The sequence below is a fragment of the Elaeis guineensis genome, chromosome 1 (assembly GCF_000442705.2).
Source record: "Elaeis guineensis isolate ETL-2024a chromosome 1, EG11, whole genome shotgun sequence".
Classification (NCBI taxonomy): Eukaryota; Viridiplantae; Streptophyta; class Magnoliopsida; order Arecales; family Arecaceae; genus Elaeis; species Elaeis guineensis.
The window spans coordinates 105309950-105331450 of record NC_025993.2 but is presented as its reverse complement, the minus strand read 5'-3'; the positions used below and the strand labels follow the sequence as shown (position 1 = coordinate 105331450).

At 38.3% G+C, this 21501-nt stretch overlaps 1 protein-coding gene across 1 annotated transcript; it reads left to right on the top strand.

Moving 5' to 3' along the window:
• The first annotated feature begins 8959 nt into the window (after nucleotides 1-8959).
• Nucleotides 8960-19293, top strand: LOC105038267 (uncharacterized). The gene is made up of 5 exons (XM_073250817.1): nucleotides 8960-9250; nucleotides 9364-9617; nucleotides 9710-9921; nucleotides 10128-10386; nucleotides 18781-19293. Exons 2-5 carry the CDS (start codon nucleotides 9366-9368, stop codon nucleotides 19093-19095), a joined length of 1038 nt encoding a protein of 345 aa, XP_073106918.1. The 5' UTR covers nucleotides 8960-9250; nucleotides 9364-9365; the 3' UTR covers nucleotides 19096-19293.
• The last annotated feature ends 2208 nt before the right edge of the window (nucleotides 19294-21501 follow it).

The window sequence follows — 21501 nt, the reverse complement described above, 5'->3', positions numbered from 1 at the left end:
TATCGAGAATGTCTCTGATGGGATATAGGTATAAGTATCTCTTAGACTTAAGATTGCCTCAGTGACTTGCAAGCAACTCACTATGCTTTGGTACTGGACTAACTGAATTTCGAATTCAGTGACGGAAGGCTTCTGGGTACAGTCAAGTACCTGCGAAGTCAGAGTGTGATCGAGATGGGATTGATCACTCCAAGAGTTGGAGAAGAATGAATTGCTGTATTTCAATTTAGTAAACTCTTGACCAGGATAATCCATCAGATGGATTTGATATTTTGAAATACAATGTGGACAACCTGATCAGAGTTGACAGTTGAACTCTAAGGTGTCCTATGATCATTTTGGTCAAGGGGATGAATTATATAGAAACTTATCCGCATAGATTCTAAGAATGTTGTTCTACACATTCAACCTATCCGACCGTCGGGTACCATTGCTAAATGGTCACTTCGATTGGTATAAAAATTTATTCCTGTGCTACCAGCTTAGGTTCGGACCTATGAGGTCACACACATTAGAGTTTACAATCCGATCGGATGGTTATTCAATGATTAAGAATCATTCTAGGGTTAAATGATTAAGAATCGTTCTAGGGTTAAACGATCAATACGATTGACATTTAACCTAGTGCAAGTATTGCAGGAGGATCGATTAGCAATTGGATTGCTAATTGACTTAATTTGATTAAACCAATAGACTGAGATTAAGTCTAATTGAATATGATTTAATTAGATTTAGTTTGGACTTGATTGGATCAAAACCAATTGGTTTATTGGATAAGCCAAGTGCAAGAAAAAATTAGTCCTAGTTCAATTAGGACTTGGGTCAACCTAATTTTTAATTTGATTAAAAAATTAAAATAGATTTAAATCTAATTTAATCTGATTAAATTAGGTTCTTAATTGGATTAAAATCTATTTTAATTGAATTGATCTAATTTTAGTTTGATTTGATTTGAGAAATCAAATTAAAATAAGTCATAAGATAGAATCCTAGTAAGACTAGGATTCTACCTTGCGCCACATAAGCCCCCCATGCCCTCTCTCTTATTCCACGCCAATTTTCTCTTATTTTGTGCAACAAAAATCTTCTCCCAAGTCTTCACCATGCCCAAAAGGTTTTCTCTCTTCTTTCTTACATGGAAGATGGTTGTGGATCAAATCAAAGTAGGAATAAGTTTGGATTTCAAATTTTATGAGATAAAGTTTTAGAAATCCAAAACTCTTTCCTTTTTGCATCGATTTTATCCAGATTTTTCTTGAGCTTTTCATGAATTTTATGGCACTTGATAGGTGCCCTTTGCTATTGGTCCATGCACAAAAAGGAGGGGCCGCCCAAGAGTTGGGCGCCCCTTATCTTGCCATGTTTGGATAAACCTTGACTAGGTATTTGATCTAGACAAGGACTCAATCATATCTCTCTATATAAAATAAATTTCTTTATGAAATTTTTGTGAAAAATAGATCAAAGGGAGACCTTTGGACCATCCAAAAATTAGAGAGAAAGAAGATTAGAGCGTGGAGATATAATAGACACAAGATAGGGTGTCTAGAGAGAGCAAAGAGAAAAAGAAGAGGATCTTCTTCTAGGATTGTTGTGTTCATCTTTTTTCTTCCTTCATCTTGAGTTTTCTGAGAGCATCTCAGATCTGAAACTCCTCCTCCTACTTCTCATCTTTGGAAGAGTCCAAATCAAGAAGAAGGAGGCACCAAGTCAACCATCGAAGAAGGATCAGTGCAGTACTAGCATACTGTGCTGATTTTTTGGAGCAGAACTTCTGATCGAGATTCATAGGCTCGTGTGGATGACTCCTAGAGGTCGGATGTATATGCGGCTCGCAACATCATCCTTAAGTCCGGATCAGCAAGATTAGAATGTCTAACTTGCAAGGTAATAGATCTGATCTATTGTTTATTACATACATTAGATGTAGCATAGAAACATGTTGATATGATCAACATATAGTTCATTCTCTATATGTTTTAATTTTTGATTTAATGCTATGTAATAATCATGTAATAGGATCTTAGATCTAGAGATTCTCTAATTTTATAAAATAAATTTTAATTTATTTTAGTCTTCCGCTGCATGATCTTGAAAATATTTCAAGATCTAACCCTGAAATCCTAGATCTGGTTCCTTCATCGACATCCTCCTCTTAGACCTCGATGACCTAGACATGGGGTGATGCACATGTTGAATAAGTCATGCAGAGACTTTTTTACCAGCGACCTTAGAGCTTCTGGGGTGTCGTCCATGAGATGGTTGTTGAGATTCTTTGAGATTCACATCTACATGATCAATTAAGCTCATTGTCATAGCCATCACAGTAGGTAAGTCAAGCAGTATTAATAAATTTTTTTATTTATTTTAAATTTTTATATCTAAAATCTTAACTTAGTTAGGCTTGAGTTGGAGGGAGGAGACCTAGTGGTCAAAAGTCAATCTATCCATCCGATGGATGGAGCATAGGTGTAGACACGTCCGTATCATCGAATGAGATGTATAGAAATAATCCATTCGAGAATCAGAGGAGTATATCAAAATATACCCCTTCATGCTGGTTTAGACTTCAAGCTGGAGGAAGGAGATACTCAAAGGGTCAAAATTTAATCTAACCATCTGATAGATGGATCGGAGGTGTCTATAACTTCAATCATCGAATGAAATGTATAAAAATAATCCATTCAAAAATCAGAGTATATCGAAATATATCCCTCTATACTGATTTAGGCTTCAAGTGGGAGGAACGAAGTATCTAGAGGGTCAAAATTCAATCTAACCATCCGATGATTTGGCCGGAGCTGTCTATAGCTCTATATCATCAAATAAAACATATAAAAATAATCTGTTCGAGAATCAAAGAATTATATAAAAGTATACCTCTCCATAAAGGTTTAGGCTTCAAGCGCATCAATTACTTTAGTTTTATAGTTTCCATTAATTTAATTTTAAATTTATTAATAATATTTTATTTTTTTTATTATAAGATACTGAGATATCCAATACTCATCTATCTGCTACTACAGATGACGTACAGGAGGAGGAAGATCTTCATTGATTATTTTTAGTTTTGATATAATATATTTGATTTTGATATTTGAATAATGTTATCTTGTACAATTAGATAATTTATATTTTTTATATAATATTAATTTTTTATTTATGATGGTAGTAGTTAATTGATAGTTGTTATAGTATCTGTAAATATATGGTGATTGTTAATTTAATGATAGTAGATTTTAGTAAATATATTTGTTGAATTTTTTTAAAAAAATCTTATTATTAGCGACGGCTAGATCCATCACTAATAATGTCACTAACTATTAGCGACGGCTATAGCTTATTAGAAAAGAATTACAGCATTCACTAATATATACTTTAATTTTTTAAATTTAAATTAAAAATAATCTAAAAATTATTATAAGCGACGGACTTACCGTCGCTAATACTTTATTAGCGATGATTTTTTCCACCATCGTTAATAATGGTCTTCAGCGTCCAACTTTTTTTCGATGGTTTATTGACGATGGTGTTTAGTCGCTAATAGTATTAGCAACAGCTTTTCGACCATTAGCGATAGCATTTAGCTATCCCTAATAATTAATTTTCTTGTAGTGATATAGGAAGTAGTCACATTTTAACAAAGATTCTTGATGATGGCCCACATGGCTGAATAGGTAAGTGACTTGAGGTTGGCATATAACCAAGGTCTTAGTCTGAAATACTCTATCAATGGCGATCGTAGGAAATCATTCTGAGTGGTCGGTGATGTCCTGACCTTGAGGCTGGCTGGCGTCCGATCAGGGATATCAGATGAGAGCCAATGGGATCATTCTTTTTTGACTCTTCATGGCAATCTTGGCGAGTCGTTGGACGTAGTCATTGGCGGTATGTTGATGTCCTCGATGGATGGCCGAGGATGGTGTCCGAGATTAGTCCAATGAAGTTGCTCGCTCTATTGATGTCTGTTGTCTGGAGTTTACCTCGGTGCCTCAGCCAAACCGCAGGATATTTTTGAGGATAGTAGCTGAGATATTATGACCCCATAATATTTGCCCCTGACTTCCAAGCTCGAAGTGGTTGCTTCGGGTGAAGGAAGTAGTAGCCTTTGGAATATGTCCTCGGTGTATATCTGAGGTGGTGAATCCAAGTTGTCTGGTCTTCAGGTAAACCATCACATCGCTTCACAAAATTCGGGTCCAAGCCAGTAAGTTGCTTTGTGAGTCGCACCTTAATTATTCAGAGAGATTCGGCCCTTCATGGATCCCAAAGCTGTTTATGAGGGCTATGCAGCTTGAGGCAGATCATTATCTTGACTTCCAAAGCTGGGAATCAGTGGTTATGAGCCCACCAATTGGAGATTACTGTACGTCGTCGATCGTTATCAATAGATTTTTGAGGTTTCTTTTGGAGCTCATTTCGTCGAGATTGTCCTTCTCGGTAGGAATCAACAGTTGGTGTCGAATTGCCTCCAACCTCCATACAGAGCTCCAAGCAAATCAAAACATAGTTTTTAGAATATCATATTTATCACATGACCAGATGATATACACTCGTCAGCTTTCTAATATATACCATGAGCTTTTTTTATACATACTTAGTAATGATCCAATATATATTTTTAGATAAATTGATATATAATTTTTAAAATATGATATTTATTAGTACACATCCTATGGCCATATGATAGATCCCTAACAAATTAATTAATCAATAACCCAACACATATCTCAGAGAGCAGAAAAGACTCATGTAAGGATGGAGATCATAAGCTCGGTAAGGAAAAAGAGAAGATGCAAGCGAACGGACGGCCTCAACTCTTCATGCATGAATTATGATATCTTTTTCTCTACTTTTTTAAAGTTACCGGCAGACGGACTTATAGAAGGGTCATGTCCTAACACGGCTTTTAGGATTTTATATTAAATTGCACACTGTGGGAGACGCGACGAAAAAGAAAATCCGTTTCATGTAATTCTCTTAATTTGATGCAGGCACAAGAGAAATTTTGTTCGAACATTAAGAAGAAGATGTTTAATCATGTATTGCTTGAAGTCACATATCTCATAAGTTGATCCACGTCCTTCGCTGAAAAGATGGTAAATCATGCATGCATTAACAAAAGCATGGAAATTAAGTTGTTCGAAATACAGCCAGCTTTAAGATGCATCCGTTCATGGGTATTCAGTGCTTGCGTACTCCATTAGCACAATGAATGAACTGGTGTTCCAGTTTCACCAAAAGGGTAGCATCACCACCTGTTGGTAGAGCTTGTACCAGGACATGGGTATTCAGCAGGAACATGAGTTCTTAATTTATATATGAGAAACTCGTGCCACTATATTAAACAATCTAATATTGCATTAACCTATTTCAAGTTCGAATTAATGAACATACACTAAAAGTTTAAGGCTTCATTCTTAGATTTTGAGGTTGATGGATTCATGATCGCCATTTTTTTTTTTTTTTCATTTTAATCATTTGTTCTCTTTTTTGTACAACTTTATCGTTTAAGATGTGTCATCAAGTGTGGTTATTGGTCTTCTTCAAGAGGAAGCTTTAGCTTGCCTTGGTGGCCTATGTCGCACGCTTGTGTCCATCTAACAAAATGTTTTTAGTATTTATATTCATATGCTCTTAAAGTTAAAATGCTTTGCTAATATTGCTTGTGACCATGTTGTAATATCTCCTCACAAACTATTTTTCAGGTCAGCAGCAGCGTTACAAACTAGTTGCTGTGGAACGACCTAAAAAAATTGCTTCTACAAAATCTTTGCAACCTCTTTATTCCAAGAGTTCAAAATAGGATGTGCCACCTTATCCTTCACGGAAGCTTCTTCTCCAATACTTTTTACAGGTAGACCCATCTTTCTTGTCTCGATTGAAGCCTCAACCTCTGGTTAGATCGGACGGTCGCTCATGATACTAGGGTATAGAATTAATGAGGGTTGATGCAAGGGATGAAGTCTTATGATCAAGCAAACATTCGATCGACTATTTTATGGGTTAGTGTGAATCACTCTTGAAAATAAATCAGAATGTCATAAAATATTAAAAATGTGATATACCTAGCCGCAGCAGTTTGTGACTAAGGTTATGCCATGCTCATGAATCACATGCCTTGCATGCTAAAGGGGAATGAGAAAGCTCGTGCTGTTCCCACTCTCTACCACAATAACAAGAGAGACAAATCCATGTCTTGAGGTGGCACGTGATAATGTGTCTAATTCATAGAGAGGCAATGGTGCTACACTCGTGAAGTGTGGTGGTGCAAGCTCATTAATTCTCAACTTTTCTTGCAGGAAAAGTTGATCATGTTAGCTACAAATAGGACTTGATCATGTTTTCCTCTTTTTTGGTACATAATGCATTAGTTTGTTCAAGATGCCCTCCTAGAAGTGTATGCATGATGTGTAATCCTCCAAGGTGAAAATAGTCCATCCCATAAATCAAACAAAAACATAGTGATGGCAACTTTGAGTTTGTTTGGTCCAGTAGTTCTTAGTGAAGTTAGTGGTTCCCTACATTATGCATGTACATGATTTTCCTTTTTATCTGTGATGCCATGAAAACTGTTTAAGCAAGATATCGAACCATGGATTTATTGTGTTAGAAACTGACAGGCGCAGATAAAGCAACAAGGAGAATTCCAGTCTCTCCATCGTGTGAGAGCTGGGAATTTAGTCCTTTGGATCTTGACGATCCATTTCCAACTAATGAAGGCTCAGTTCACTTATGGCATGGTGCTGAGGACTTGATCATGCTGGTCTCGATGTCTCGCTATATCAGGCGAAGGCTGTCCTGGATTCGATACCATGAACTTCCAGAGGCTGGTCACATGTTCCCATGGCAGATGGCATGGCTGATGCTATTGTCAAGACTCTTGTGCTTGGAGATCAATAGCTCCTCCTCCTCCTTTGTTTTTCTTTTACAGCAGATAATAAGAGATCAGTAGTTTCTGTTCAGTTGTGACAGACTCCGTTTAAGACCTGATATTTAGTTGCCTTTTAATCCTACCTCTTGGACGGGGGATAAGATCTAATTCACACAAGGAGGAATGGTTTTTTGACTTTTGAGAGATGCTCCAATGTTGCTTTTATCAATTCAGTGACTGGACCCGCTTTTAAACTTTAGGTGAATATTAAGTGTAGCACATATTTTTGTTGTCTAATTGCATCTCTCTCTGTGTTGAGAGGCTCAAAGCCTCTCACCTAATAGCGAGAAGGTGCGCCAGTAAACTAATGTGTAGGTACTCCCCTTACTCCATTCCATCTTTACTATTCTGGGTTTTGATTACCATGTTTCTGTCAGGACTTTTCTAGTCGGAAGTATACTGTTTGATGGATGTGATTTAGATGACAATGTGGAGGTAAACGCTGTTTTGGACTTCAAAATTTAAGAACTGGTCTTGCGACCTTCAAGCCAATTGCTTTTCCCGGGCCACCCCACACTCGGCCCATGGTGCGGCCCTGAAGCGCGTTCAGGATTCGAGGTCCAAGGCACATAGTCGTTTTCAGGCTGGGCTTGTATAAGTTGGACCCAGGTTACTTTAGATTAATCCAAGATATAGTATGCCTGCCTTAGATTCTTTAAAGAATCGTTTGGTTGAAGTGAAGGGGGAAGAAGTAATTCCTAGGAAGTGGAGAGGAGACCCCTTATTTGGTTTAAGTTTTAAGACAAGAGAGAATAAAAAAATATCTCCTTATTGTTTGGTTAGAGTTTTAAAAGGGGGAGAGAATGGAAAAAAACAAGTCATTTCCTATATTTTATGAGACGTAAAAATTATGGAGGAAATGGGTTTCGGCACTTTCTATGACATAGAAAGTGACGGTGCTTTGTTCTTATCTAAAATACCCTTTTGATATATATAGCTAAGATTTTGTAAAATATCATGAATGGTTAAAATGAAATACTGAATAATGATAATATAATATAATATAATATTAATATTATAATATTTATTATATTTTTTAATATTTATACTAATATAATATTTTTATTAATATTAATCTAGTATTTATATTAATATATTAATATAACATTATATAATATTATATTTATTAATATATTAATAAATCTATTATATTAAAATATTAATATTGTATTAACATGATATAATTATATTAATATTATATGAATATAATAAATTATTATGATCTAATGTTATATTATGATATATTAATATTATTTTTATATTACTATAAATATAATATTATTATTTATATAAAGTTTTGGAACAAAATATATCGCCTTATATCTATTAATGGTATACACAGTATTTTCAGAAAAATGGATGCTTAACCAAATATAAGCTACTCTTCAATAAATTATTTTTTCATGAACAATCAAATATATCAAATTTTATTCTCAAAATATAATTTTTAAGAGAGTAATTTTTTGAGAAGAAAAATTATTTCCCGCGGACCAAACGAGTCCTAAACTTTTGTTCCACCTTTACATTGTTTGGTATACATCTTCTCCTCTTTGGGTTACCGTAGAACAGTTTTCCGGATAACGTTTGCTACTTTGCTGCAAAGAATTCAGCAGTTGTCACAGCTGACGATTACTTGCACTTGAAGACGATTTGAAGTCCAACCATGTTCACCACCTTGGTTTGGCATTGGTTTATCTTCTGTCGTTTGTACCAGGACGAGAACTGCAACCAGATTAAAGTATTGAAAAAAAAAAAAACAACGACTTACGCATCCGCGTGAAGTTATAGGACTCGTCAGCTAAATGAGAAGCTACGATACATCTCCCTCTGGACGAGAACTGCAATTAGATTAAAGTATTAAAAACAAGTCAAAAGATAACCGCCGTCTTACATTGCCAAGTTGCAGAACTTTTCTTTCTTGAGCCTGGGCACGTCATCAGCTTTGTACTTAAATTATCATATCTTCTTCAAAGCGGAAGAGTTCAGTCCCAGTGGCAGGCCTTCGTTGATAATTCAAAGGAAAAAACGTAAAAACATATCCATTCCCTGCCCACATTCGTCCAGGAATGGTAACTCTATTCAGCGCATCGTGAGAAATTTGCAGCCAAGAACGGGTCAAGCACTCCATATGTGACCCATCCAGATAGCCGCCCTGTTAGTTCCAACCAACGCAGCAAAACACACTTTAAAATTCTCCCAGTAACAATCTTCTGAAAGTATTCAGTCTTTAGGTTAGCAGAGTGAGAAGCAACTCATCAAGGTCCGGAGAAGCTGCTCAGGTGCATGCTCTCTGCCATTCAGTTCCATAACCTGAAAGTAAGATTTTAATAGTAAGATCACATAAATATGGGGACACTTGCTTTAGTAGTTGAGTTTTTTTGATATTGAGATGAAAATAATTTATTGACCATGGGTTATCATTTTAGCAGCAATGTTTATGAGAGCAGCAGCAGTCTTGCTTATAGTAGTGTCAGGCTGGGCCTTCCAGGCAATCCAGCCTCCCCGTCCAAAAATTTGCGGCTCTCCGGACGGCCCTCCCATCACCTCTTCCAGAATTCAACTCAGAGACGGCAGGCATCTGGCCTACAAGGAAGTGGGAACAACCAAGGAGAAGGCCAAGTACAAAATCATCGTCGCCCATGGCTTGGATGGCTCTAAAGACTTCACCATACCTGCCTCTCGAGTTATATGGAGCAAAACATGCAGTTTTACAGCAAAAGTTAATTTTCGACAACCACGACAGAGGCTTAATTAAGTTCATGGTTGTGGTTTCAGGAACTGGTAGGTGAGTTGGGGATATACTTTCTGTCATATGACAGAGCAGGATATGGGGAGAGCGACCCGAACCCAAAGCGGACAGTGAAGAGCGAAGCTATGGACATTCAGGAGCTCGCCGACCAGCTGGAGATCGGAGCAAAGTTTTACGTAATTGGAGCCTCCATGGGAGGTTATGCTGCCTGGAGCTGTCTGAACTACATACCCCACAGGCAAGACTGATCATGGTCTATGTTCCTTTAGTGCAGTTATGTTTTCAGAAAACCTGCAAAACAATTGCAAACAAGTTTGTATGTTCTTCCAAATTTAGTTCTACAGTGTCACTGAAAGTTTCCGAATATCTGACAGGAGAAGATGAGAAAAATAATTACATCTCTAAACCACTTATGTTTCTGAGGAAATTTCTCAACCCTAACAGGTTAGCAGGAGCAGCCCTTGTAGTGCCAATCATTAATTACTGGTGGCCTTCATTTCCTGCCAATCTGACAAGGCAGGTCTACGAGAAGAAGCTGGTGCAGGACCAAAGGACACTTTGGATTGCACACCATATTCCTTCCCTGTTATACGCATGGATGACTCAAAAATGGCTCCCCACATCGGCTGTTATTCAGAGGGACCCAAGAATTTACAGTGATCTAGATAAAGAAATTCTCCAGAAGATGGCAGAGTCAAGTGTGGTAACGTTCTTTTCCTAGCAAAATGAGCCAACATTCTCTACTTCTCATTTTTCTGCTTTAACACAGTGGACAAATAAAATGAAACAATGACAGCTCCCCACTGCTGATGACACTCATAATAGATGGTTATTGTTGGGGTAGATCCTCGCCGGTTAGCCGACTAGCTCTCTTCCTCGCCTCCCAACCGACTAGTTGTGCGATAATTTATCTCTGCACTGACTGAGTTGCTGTGATTCAACCCAACTGATATCAACGGGTCTGGACCTGATCAACATTCGATCGACCAAGATCGATAGGATTTGACCACCAACGGCAATGAACCTAATCAAGTCGGTATTTAACCGACTTGGTTCGACATGCAACCTATGATTAGCTAGTAATATTCGGTATCTACTCGACTATTTTCTCGGAGCCATACCGACTATCTGAATTGACGATAGTTATTCGATTTGGGCATTTACTACATACGAATGTGTAGCATAATTGTTGTCCACAAGCGGCCCATTACTCGGTCTTAATGACAGTTAATGAGGTAACTATCCACTAAATGCTATAACTTCCACGTCCCGAATATTCAGAGATATGAGTTACACAGTAATGGCATCACTTATCCTATAAATATCGATAAGCAATGGGGGATCTGGTAAAATTTCTTAATATAAGCTTTTGCTCTCAATTTCGGCTCTTTGGTTGTTTCCTTTCTTCGGCTAACTTAAGCATTGGAGGGTCTCCCTCTGAACAACTTTCGACAAGTGAATTTTTTTTTGCAGATTTTCTGTCATTCACTGTTCATGCATAACAGCTTGGCTCCCAGCCGACTACCTCATCGGAGACAAGCTGTAACAGTTTGGCATGCCAGGAAGGGGTCGAACCTTTGACTTTTTGCTTAAAAAATAGAAAGTCATATCAGAGGTTGGTCAACAAAGTCTTCAAGAACCCAATCGATTGTAACATTATGATCTACGTCGATGACATGCTCATGAAGAGCAATGATGCTTCTCTCCATATGATGACCTAGTAGAAGCTTTCGACGCCTTGAGGAGATATCAGATGAAATTGAATCTGATTAAGTGTGTCTTCGACATCACTTTAAAATTTTTTTTTGATTTCATGGTGACAAAACGAGGCATCGAGGCCAACCCCAAAAAGATCAAGGTTGTTCTCGACATGAAGCCTCTGACTTCTCGATGGGATATTCAAAAATTGGCGAGACGTGTTATGTCTCTAAGCCGATTCATCTTCAAGTCCGCAGAACAATGCCTCCCCTTCTTCAAGGTCCTCAGGCAGATAAAAGGCTTCACTTGGATGAAAGAGTGCCAGAAGACTTTCGACGACCTAAAGCAGTACTTAAACTCTCCTCCACTTCTGACAAAGCCAAATATCGATGATGAACTATTCATGTATTTGGCTATGACTTCTGAGCTGTCAGCTCGATTCTAGTCTGAAAAAAAAATAAAGTACAAAAATCCATCTAATATATAAATTGGATGTTGCACAGGGCCGAAATAAAATATTCTTAGATCGAAAAGGTCATCTTCACGATCATCAAGACTATTCAGTGACTACGATCTTATTTTCAGGCTCACTCAATAAAATTCCTAATCGATCTCCCCTTAAGAACTCTACTTCGATGGTCAGATACTTCGAAGAGAATGGCCAAATGGATGATCGAACTCAGTAAGTTTGATCTTTCTTATATTCCACGATCCTCGATGAAGGCTCAGATACTCATCAATTTTATTATCGAATATATGTCAATCGATGATGATCAAATCGAGGATCAACCCCATGAAGAGTCTTTGGAGCCAGCATGGATTCTACATGTGGATAGAGCTTCAAACATCCAAGAATATGGTGTGGATCTCATTTTGACCAACATCGATGGGATGGTGATTGAATATACTCTTCAATTTGGCTTCAAAGCTTCTAACAATCAAACTGAGTACGAAGCTTTGATAGCCGACTGAAGATCGCCAAAGATCTCGATGTAAAATGCCTAAAGGTATTCACTGGCTCTCAATTAATTGCCGACCAATCTTGAGGAGAATATGTGGCTTGAGATCCTATTCTTCTCAGATACTTATAGCAGCTTAAATCCCTGCAAGCAAATTTCAATCACTTCGAGATCTTCCACATTCTCCACTCGAAGAATGTTTGAGCTAATTTCTTATCTCGACTCACTACTTTTGATTGTGGTGAGTTGGAAAAAATCTTCATCAAATATCTTGAGAATCCAAGCATCAACTCTGAAGAAGAAGAGCATCAAGTCCAAGTCGGTCATGAACCGAGCTAACTGATCCATTCATTGAATTCCTAACTAACAGAACCTTGCTGACTGATCTTGTTGAAGCATGCTGAATGAAGAGATTGATAGCTCAGTATGTGATTATCGATGATCAACTTTATTGAAGATTGATATCTTTGCCCCTGCTCAAGTGTCTTCGACCATCCGAAGCCAACTACGCTCTTTGAGAGGTGCATAAGGGCATTTGTGGTCTACTTGGGGGGCAAATCGCTATCTTACAAAATCACTCGACAAGGATATTATTGACCAACCATGCAGAAGGACACTGCTGACTTAATATAGAAATATGACCAATGTTAAAAGTTTGTCAATATCCAGAGACTTCTATCAAGTCATCTTACAACCATTTCGGTACCTTAGCCATTTGATCAATGGGGAGTCGACATACTCGATCCTTTCCTGCCTACCAGTAGATAAAAAAAATTCATCATCGTAGCCATCGACTGCTTCACCAAGTGGGTGAAAGCTGAACCACTAGCACAAATAATGGAAAGAAAGATTACCGACTTCTTATGAAAATCTATCATCTGTCGATTTGATCTGTCCTGATTGATCATCACCGATAATGGCCGATAATTCAATAATATCAAGTTTGAAGAGTTTTGTACTAAATATCATATCATCCACAAACTTACTTTGATCGGATATCCGCAATCTAATGGAGAAGCTGAGATGACTAATAGGACAATACTATAAGGCCTAAAAATAAGAATCGATCAGGCTAAAAGAATTGGATCGATGAGTTCTACAGTGTCTTATGGTCTTACCGAACAACTCCTCGAATCCCAACCGGAGAGACTCCTTTCAAATGGCATTCGAGATAGAAGCCATGATCTCGATAAAAATCAATCTATCTTCAACTTGAGTGGAGTATTACGACGAACTGACCAATTCGGACAAGTGATGAAGTGATTTGGACTTGCTCGACGGAATTCAAAGACAAGCTCAATTAAGAATGGTTTCGTATCAACAAAGGATAGCTCGGTACTACAACTCTCGAGTCAAGCCTAAGATCTTTCTAGTAGAAGACCTAGTCCTTAGAAGAGCCAAAGTTTTCAAGCCCATCGAGCAAGAAAAATTATCTCCAAATCGGGAGGGCCCTTACAAAATTTTGACAGTCCAATGACTAGGGACGTACAAAATTGAGAACTTAAACGGCATGAAAATTTTTTGAACTTGAAACATCGAGAATCTATGGATGTATTATCAGTAATAATACCTTATAAATGAAAGATTTTTCTTTTCTATAATTCTATGCCAAATAGTTTAAATACTCAATATTTTATCAAACAACTTGATCGCTTGACACCCGACCAAACAATTGTACCGTCGACTAGTACTCGATGAGATGTTATTCGACTGATACCCGATTAACGAAAAAGCAAAATAATGAGCCGTAAGGCCTAACTACCGCAAGTGTATCAGCTATGGTCTAAGGGCTGCAACTCTATCAGCTATGATATGCACACAGGCCAAAGCAGAAAAAAAAAATAATTAGTTAGCTTGCACCCGGCTAACTAAGGATCGAATGATCCAAAATAGAATGGAGAAATTTTTTCTAACCAACTAAATTTCGATTCAGTGAAATGATCCATGACTAATGATCTACAAATTGATTTCAAATCTGACTAAGTTTCCTACAAAACTAACTATTTTACTTAGAAAATTTTTTAAGTCTATCTACTCGACTATGATTTACTCAATTATGGGTTTGCAACTTTCTACTGACTATATGACTTAGTCTTACTGACTACATCCTTAGTCATTTCATAGACATAAAGAAAAAAGGAAGATATGCAAACATACACATATCAGAATTGAAAAAGAAGATCTTTTATTACAAAAAGGAGTTCATTACAAAACTGATAAACAAAAAGGTACAAGGCGAAAGCAGAAAAAGCAAAGAACCTAAGAAGGTGAAAAATGGTCTTCTGTAGCACCGGCTTCCTTGTCACTCCCCAAGCCTTTCTCATCTGGAAGGTTGTCCACCATAGCCCACTCAGGTTCAACTCGAGCTGCGGTTGGCTGATGGCCTTCTTGCAGTCCTCGAACCCAAGTCAGTAGGCATCCACAGAGCCTTCAGCAAGCTCATCCTCATACTTTTTGGACTCCCAAAACTCAGTCAGTGCTCAAGAAGCTGCCTCCTAGGCTCAAGTTTTCGCCATCGATAATTTGCCCTTTAGCTCCTTAGCGGCCTTCACGGCTTCCAACAATTTCCCTTTTTCTTATTGAGGATGGATTCTACCGACTCCATTTCCTTCTGATAGTCAGCCCTCAGTTTTTCGAACTCCTCCTTATCCTTCTTTTGCTAGGTCTCCAAAGATGCCAATCCGGCCTCCAACAGAGCGATCTTCTCTTGATATTTCTTCTCCCTCTCTTCGGTAGCATGGAGAAGTTCTTCGGCGACTTCGACTTGAGCATTCGTAGTCTGGGCCTTATCTTCAAGTTAGGAGTTGAGTCACACAAAAGCAGTCCACCCCTCATACAAAATCATTGTGTCATATGCCAACTGCAAAAGAGAAAATCAAAAAATTTAGTTAAGTCATTTATTTGGCCAACAACTATTTAGCAAAAGAACTATTGATTCAATTCCGAAGAAAAATGATCGAAGACTTACTGACAACAACAAAACGTAGGAGCCCAAGATGATCTCTGCAACTGGATGGGCCTTCCTAACTTTTCAGTTAGTGGACAGCATCACCATCTTCATCAACCCTTCGGTGAGTCGACGATCTTGGAGCACCTGATCGGTGGCATTGATGTGCATCTCGAGGGCGATGGTGACCTCTCCGAAGGAATCCATGGGATCGTAGTCGGTGGTGAAGGTGGGGGGCATCAAAGCTTTCCCCTTGTTGGCTTCCGTCCGACTAGCTATTCAATCGCCATCCGCTCTGGCTTGGGCCGGCAAGGCTTGGACAGTGCCGACTGGTCTGATCGGGGCCTCGATGATGATGACATCATCATCAGTAGGGACGACTTCGACAGGAGGTGGCAGTGAAGGTTGCTCCGATGGTGGTCAAGGCAAAGATGGAGGCTGTGTACTCCTCGGCACCCGAGAAGGAGATCCTTCTCTCGACTTCCTTGACGACCAGGAAGGTCCACCAGGCCCAAATCCTGGCTTATTCTTGATGGCACATTGGAGGGATTCAATCGAGATCCTCATGCCTATAAGACAACAACAAAAAATGAGTTAGTCTACAAGAAAGCAAAGAGAAAAGAACTACAAAGTACAAGAACTACAAAATACAAAAAAAAGCTACCCAAGTGGCTAGTCAGGCTTATCTTGGCAACATACAATGATTGCTCCTCGAGGAGCTCCGACTGTAGAAAATCTGAATGTTGAACAATCGATCATACAGTTTTCGATCTTCTTCTAGGACCACATCATTTTTGTTTGAGGAAAGACTGGAAGTGGTCTAGAGCCAGTCAAAATCCTAGGGGTGGTCGGTAGCTACAAAGAAAATTTTATTTTTCTATTTGTGGTTGGCAGAAGAAAGCCTGGTGACAAACTAACGTTTATACTGAAGATTGAAGAACCACTATCCTCATTTCTGAGGATGTCTCTTCAACATAAAAAGAGCCCGAAAGAGTGAGATTTACAGTTCAAAACAAAGAAGATGACAAAGAACTATAAAAGAAGACAAAATTCTAAAAGAATTTGGAGTGAGCTAGGCAAGAACTACATCGTACATGTCAAGGATATTTGCAAAGAAAGGATGAAGAGGGAATCAGAGTCCCGAATAGAGAAATTCCTCATAGATGGTAATGTAGCCATCAAGAGGACGAACAATCCAATCTTCTTTGTCGGGTACCATCAGTCGATACCAACTAGAGATATGATAATGATCCCTTAGCTGTTAAATACCGGCCTCAGACAATTCGAACCTCTTAACAAGAGGTCTGAAAAGATTCTTGGGAGCTGGCTGTTCATCTGACTCTTCAGGATTGGGATGACCCTGCTGAGAAGAAGCATCTTTGAAATTATCTCGAGGAATTTTCTCAGTCTCCCTCCGAACGGTTGGAGTTTGAGAACTTTGGTCTCCTACCATTTTCTCATCTCCGGACTCTTTACCAAGAGAAGCCATCCCCAAGAGGAAAAATTAAGATAGAAATCTAAAGAAGGGGAAAAGAAGTTTAACCTTGGAAAATGACTGACGACGATGAAGACCCGACGATGATGAAGACCAATGAGGAAGAAGAAAATCGATGATGATGAAAAAATTGATGAGGAAGGAGATGGTCGACAATGATGAAGCCTAAACCACCCAGGGACCCTAAACTCCATTGAAAGATAAAGGTTCAGGGACTGGAGAACAAAGGCACTGGAATCAGAAGAAAGGCTGGAGGGAAGATGACCCTTATTTATACTCCTTCGACGGTCACGATCGACATAGGCAATTGTGACATCCTCGAAGATTTCGATATGTGATAGAAATCTCAATCGATCATTATTCCAGCTTTTTGACACACCACTGTTGAGATCATGCCAAATCAGTTAGATCCGCATGATTACAAGTCAGGCTAATAGATGACTGACATGTGGACGACTCAGACTGCTCAACAAATTATTGTTCAACTATCCGATCTTCCACAATCATTATGAAAGATTGCCTCGAGTGATCCACGACATTAATTACCGTACGACCTACGATGTGACAGAGCCACAGCATGTTCTATGAAATGACAAAGTGACGGTTTACTCAATGAAACAACAAAGCGATCGGATGCAATCTTCGTAGTAGCATTAAATGAAACTCATCGGAATAAAGCAATTCGGATTCGTATAACAACTTAACTCCTTTCATCCGATTAAGACCATCGGACTTAGGAGTTGGGGGGCAAGTATTGGGATAGATCCTCGCCGCTTAGCTGACTAGCCCTCTTCCTTGCCTCCCAACCAACTAGTTGTGCGATAACTCATCACTATACTGACTGAGTTGCTATGATTCAACTCGACTAATATCAATGGATCTGGACCTGATCAGCGTTCAACTAATTAAGATCGACGAAACTTGATAGCAATGAACCTAATCAAGTCGGTATTTAACCGACTTAATTCAACATGCAACCTACAATTAGCTGGTAATATTCAGCATCTACCGAACTACTTTCTCGAGGCCATACCAATTATCTGAATCGATGGCGGTTATTTGATTTGGGCATTAACTATATACAAATGTGTAGCATAATTATCGCCCACGAGCGGCCCATTACTTGGCCTTAATGATAGTTAATAGGATAACTGCCGTCTAAATGCCATAACTCCCATATCCTAAATATTCAGGGATGAAAGTTATACAGTAACGGCATCACCTATCCTATTAATATCAGTAAGCAATAGGGGACCTTGTAAGCTTTCTTTATATAAGCTTTCGTTCTTGATTTCGGCTCTCTAACTGTTCCCTTTCTCTGGCTAATTTAAATATCGGAGAGTCTCCCACCGGATAATTTCCGGCAAACGGACTTCTTTTGCAGATTTTTTGCCATTCATCATTCAGATGCGACAGCTTAACTCCTAGCCGACTATCTCACTCGAGACACACTGCAATAGTTATCAATTAGATAACCTGAATACCACGAAGACATTAATTTGATCTGAGATTTCTCCAGACTCCTGAATCAAGATCATCCAACAAAAATCCAGGCCTCTTTATGCAGTTGTCACACTAGCTTCATTTCACATAGCCAAACTACAAAACTTGTTCTGCTTTAATATTATTCTTTGACAGAGCCGGTCCTAACATATTTTAGACCTGGGGCTAAATGAAAAAAATGAGACCTTCTCTATTAAAAATTAACATACTTTAAACATTAATTATCATTAAAAAATTAATCTATATGCAATAATTTACTATAGATATATTCATTAAGCAGCGTGTATAATCCATCATTAACCTATATAATTATTTTTCTTGTTATAATATTATAGAAAATTATTTTTACATCCAATTGAAACATTAATGCAGGACCTGGGGCCTGGGGCGGTCGCCCAATTCGACCTGCCCCAAGGCCGGCCCTGTTCTTTGAAATATTCAGGTACAGTCCTGTTAATGGCTAACGATAGCTTAACTTCATTAATTCTGTTCCAGTTCCAGGATAAGGCAAGACAACAAGGTGTTTTCGAGTCTCTCCATCGAGACCTGATAGTTGCTTTCAGCAACTGGGAGTTTGACCCAATGACTATGAACAACCCATTCCCCCAAGATGAAGGCACCGTTCACATCTGGCAAGGCTATAAAGATAGGCTGATCCCAGTGGAACTACAACGCTATGTTGCACAAAAGCTTCCTTGGATACGGTATCATGAGAATCCTGAAGGCGGGCACCTGTTTTTCCTAATTGATGGTTGGGCTAACACCATCCTCAAGGCACTTCTGCTTGGACAGGAGGCCACTGTTATATAAAGCTACTTCAGCCCCTAAACAAAATATAAAGCTACTTCAGCTGCAACATCATTTTGCTATGGAACATTATATACTTCTATGAACCACAAGTTTGCATTCTTCTTCTTCTTCTTTTGAATAGTTCACACTTAGGCAATACATAAGCAGTCCTTGAGCAACTTGATAATCTCTAGGAATGTAAAACTTAGTTCTCTTGGATCTGTGTAGCACTGCTTATATACTTGATTTTACTGTATACAGTATAAGACATCATTGACGAATTAGCCCCCCATTCTGAGGACCCCCTGGCTTTTAGTCTCATTTTAATGACATGTAAGGTGATTTCTCATGTTGTTTTCCAAAACATAAAAAAGAAAAATTTTTTTAAAGATAATGATATGTGTCATGTTTTTTATTTAATAGTGCCAGAACTGTCCATATAAATACTTACATGCTGTCATCCTTAAAAATCATGGTATTCATTAATTAAATAAATAAAAAATATCATGCCTCCGATCCGAGATTGCAAGTTGGAGGTCGCAGCAACCACCGCATACTTATAAAGAACCCTCTCCATAAGCATGTAAGGCATTTCATCACGATATCAATGCATCACAGCGGAATAAAATTCAAATAATTATTGACTGAACTTTATTTCAATTAATTAAAACAAATATCTTACAAAATAAAATTTTATAGTCTTGCATCAAATCTTAATAAATTCTAATCTAAAATAGAATGTCAAAGTCTTCCTCTAATTCACTCTCCCATATTAAAACTCCGGATCAAGCTAGATCTCTGAATTTGTAAAAATAATAAAAACTCGCCATGAGTTAAATAGCCCAGTAAGCAATATGCACTTTAGCTAGATAAAGTCAGCAATAATGATATACAGAGAAAATAAACATACAAGGTGCATCCGTTTAAATATAAAACACTAATCAGAATAAGATCATTCAAATTCAGTCTTTCAAATTTTATTTTCAAATTCTTTGATTCATAAATCTATTTCTTTCAAAACAACGTACATATCTCGACAACCATGAGCTAAATCAAGTACCACCATATAACCTCCAATGGCAGAGTATCAAAGTATCAGTACACAACCCCTACTAGCAGGGTATCGAAATACCGGCGTATAACCCCTCACTGGCAGGGTACCGAAATACCAGCATATAACCTCTACTGGCAGAGTATCGAAATACCAGCATATAACCTCCACTGACAGAGTATCGAAATACCAATGTATAACTCCTCGCTGGCAGGGTATCGAAATACCAGCATATAATCCCCACTGGCAGAGTATCAAAATATCGGCATATAACCCCCACTGACAGAGTATCGAAATACCAACGTATAACCCCCCGCTAGTAGCGTTTGAAACTTAGTCAGGCTGTGAATCAAAATCCATCTCAATTCAAAACACTTGTTCATATTCTAATTCAAAAATCACAAATCAGACGATATCGAAATAAATCAATATAACCTATATCAAATTTAATATACATATTTATAAACCAACAAGGAGCATATTCAATAATTCAAAACACCACGCATCATATTCATAAATCATGCATAGTTCAATATAGAAAATATTTTATAATTTACTGAATAATCTAAAAAAAGTAAAACATTACTTACTTTGTGAGCGAATCCGAGCAGCTCTATTTATTCGACGTGAGGCCATCTTAGTCTCGCCAAAGTTCTCTTCAAACCTAATATCCCAAATCATTATTTTATTAAACTAAATCCTAATTATTCAAAATAAAATACTAAATCTTCTAATTAGGCTGGCTATCTATTGGTCGATGGTCAAGATCTCTTTCTTAGGATCTCAAAATTATTAGGAGGTTTTCAAACCGAAAGAAAAGAAAAAAGAGAGAGAAAATCCAACATTTTAGAGAGAGAAATGATCTGGAGAGAGAAAATTTAGAGAGAGAAAATGAAGCTTTTAGAGAGAAAATGAAGATTCAAACTCAAAGAATGAGAGGCAAGAGAGAGAAACTCTCTCTCTTCTTCTCTTTTTTTTTCTCTTTTTCCTTGTTCTTTCTTTTCTTCTTTCTCTTTCTTTTCTTTTCTATTTTCTCCTTCTTTCTTCTTCCTCCCGTGGGTTTTTTTGACAGAACAGGGGACCGTGAGGTCCCTTCTTGTTCCTCGGACTAGGGGCCACGACTGTCGGCGGGTGGCCGACAGTAGTAGGGGCTGTGATGGTGCAGTCCGGAGGAAACCAAACCGACGGTTGGCAACGACCTCCAGTACCGAAAATAGCCAAAAGAGAAGGGCAGAACAGGGATTTCCTTAATCTCAATTTTTTGACGCACCCGACCGCCGGCGGCTGTGCACACAAGTAAGGAAAGGAAGGGGTGGAAGGGAGGAAGAGGAGCCGGGGCTTACCTCAAGCTCCGGTGACTGCTGTAGTAAGAAATC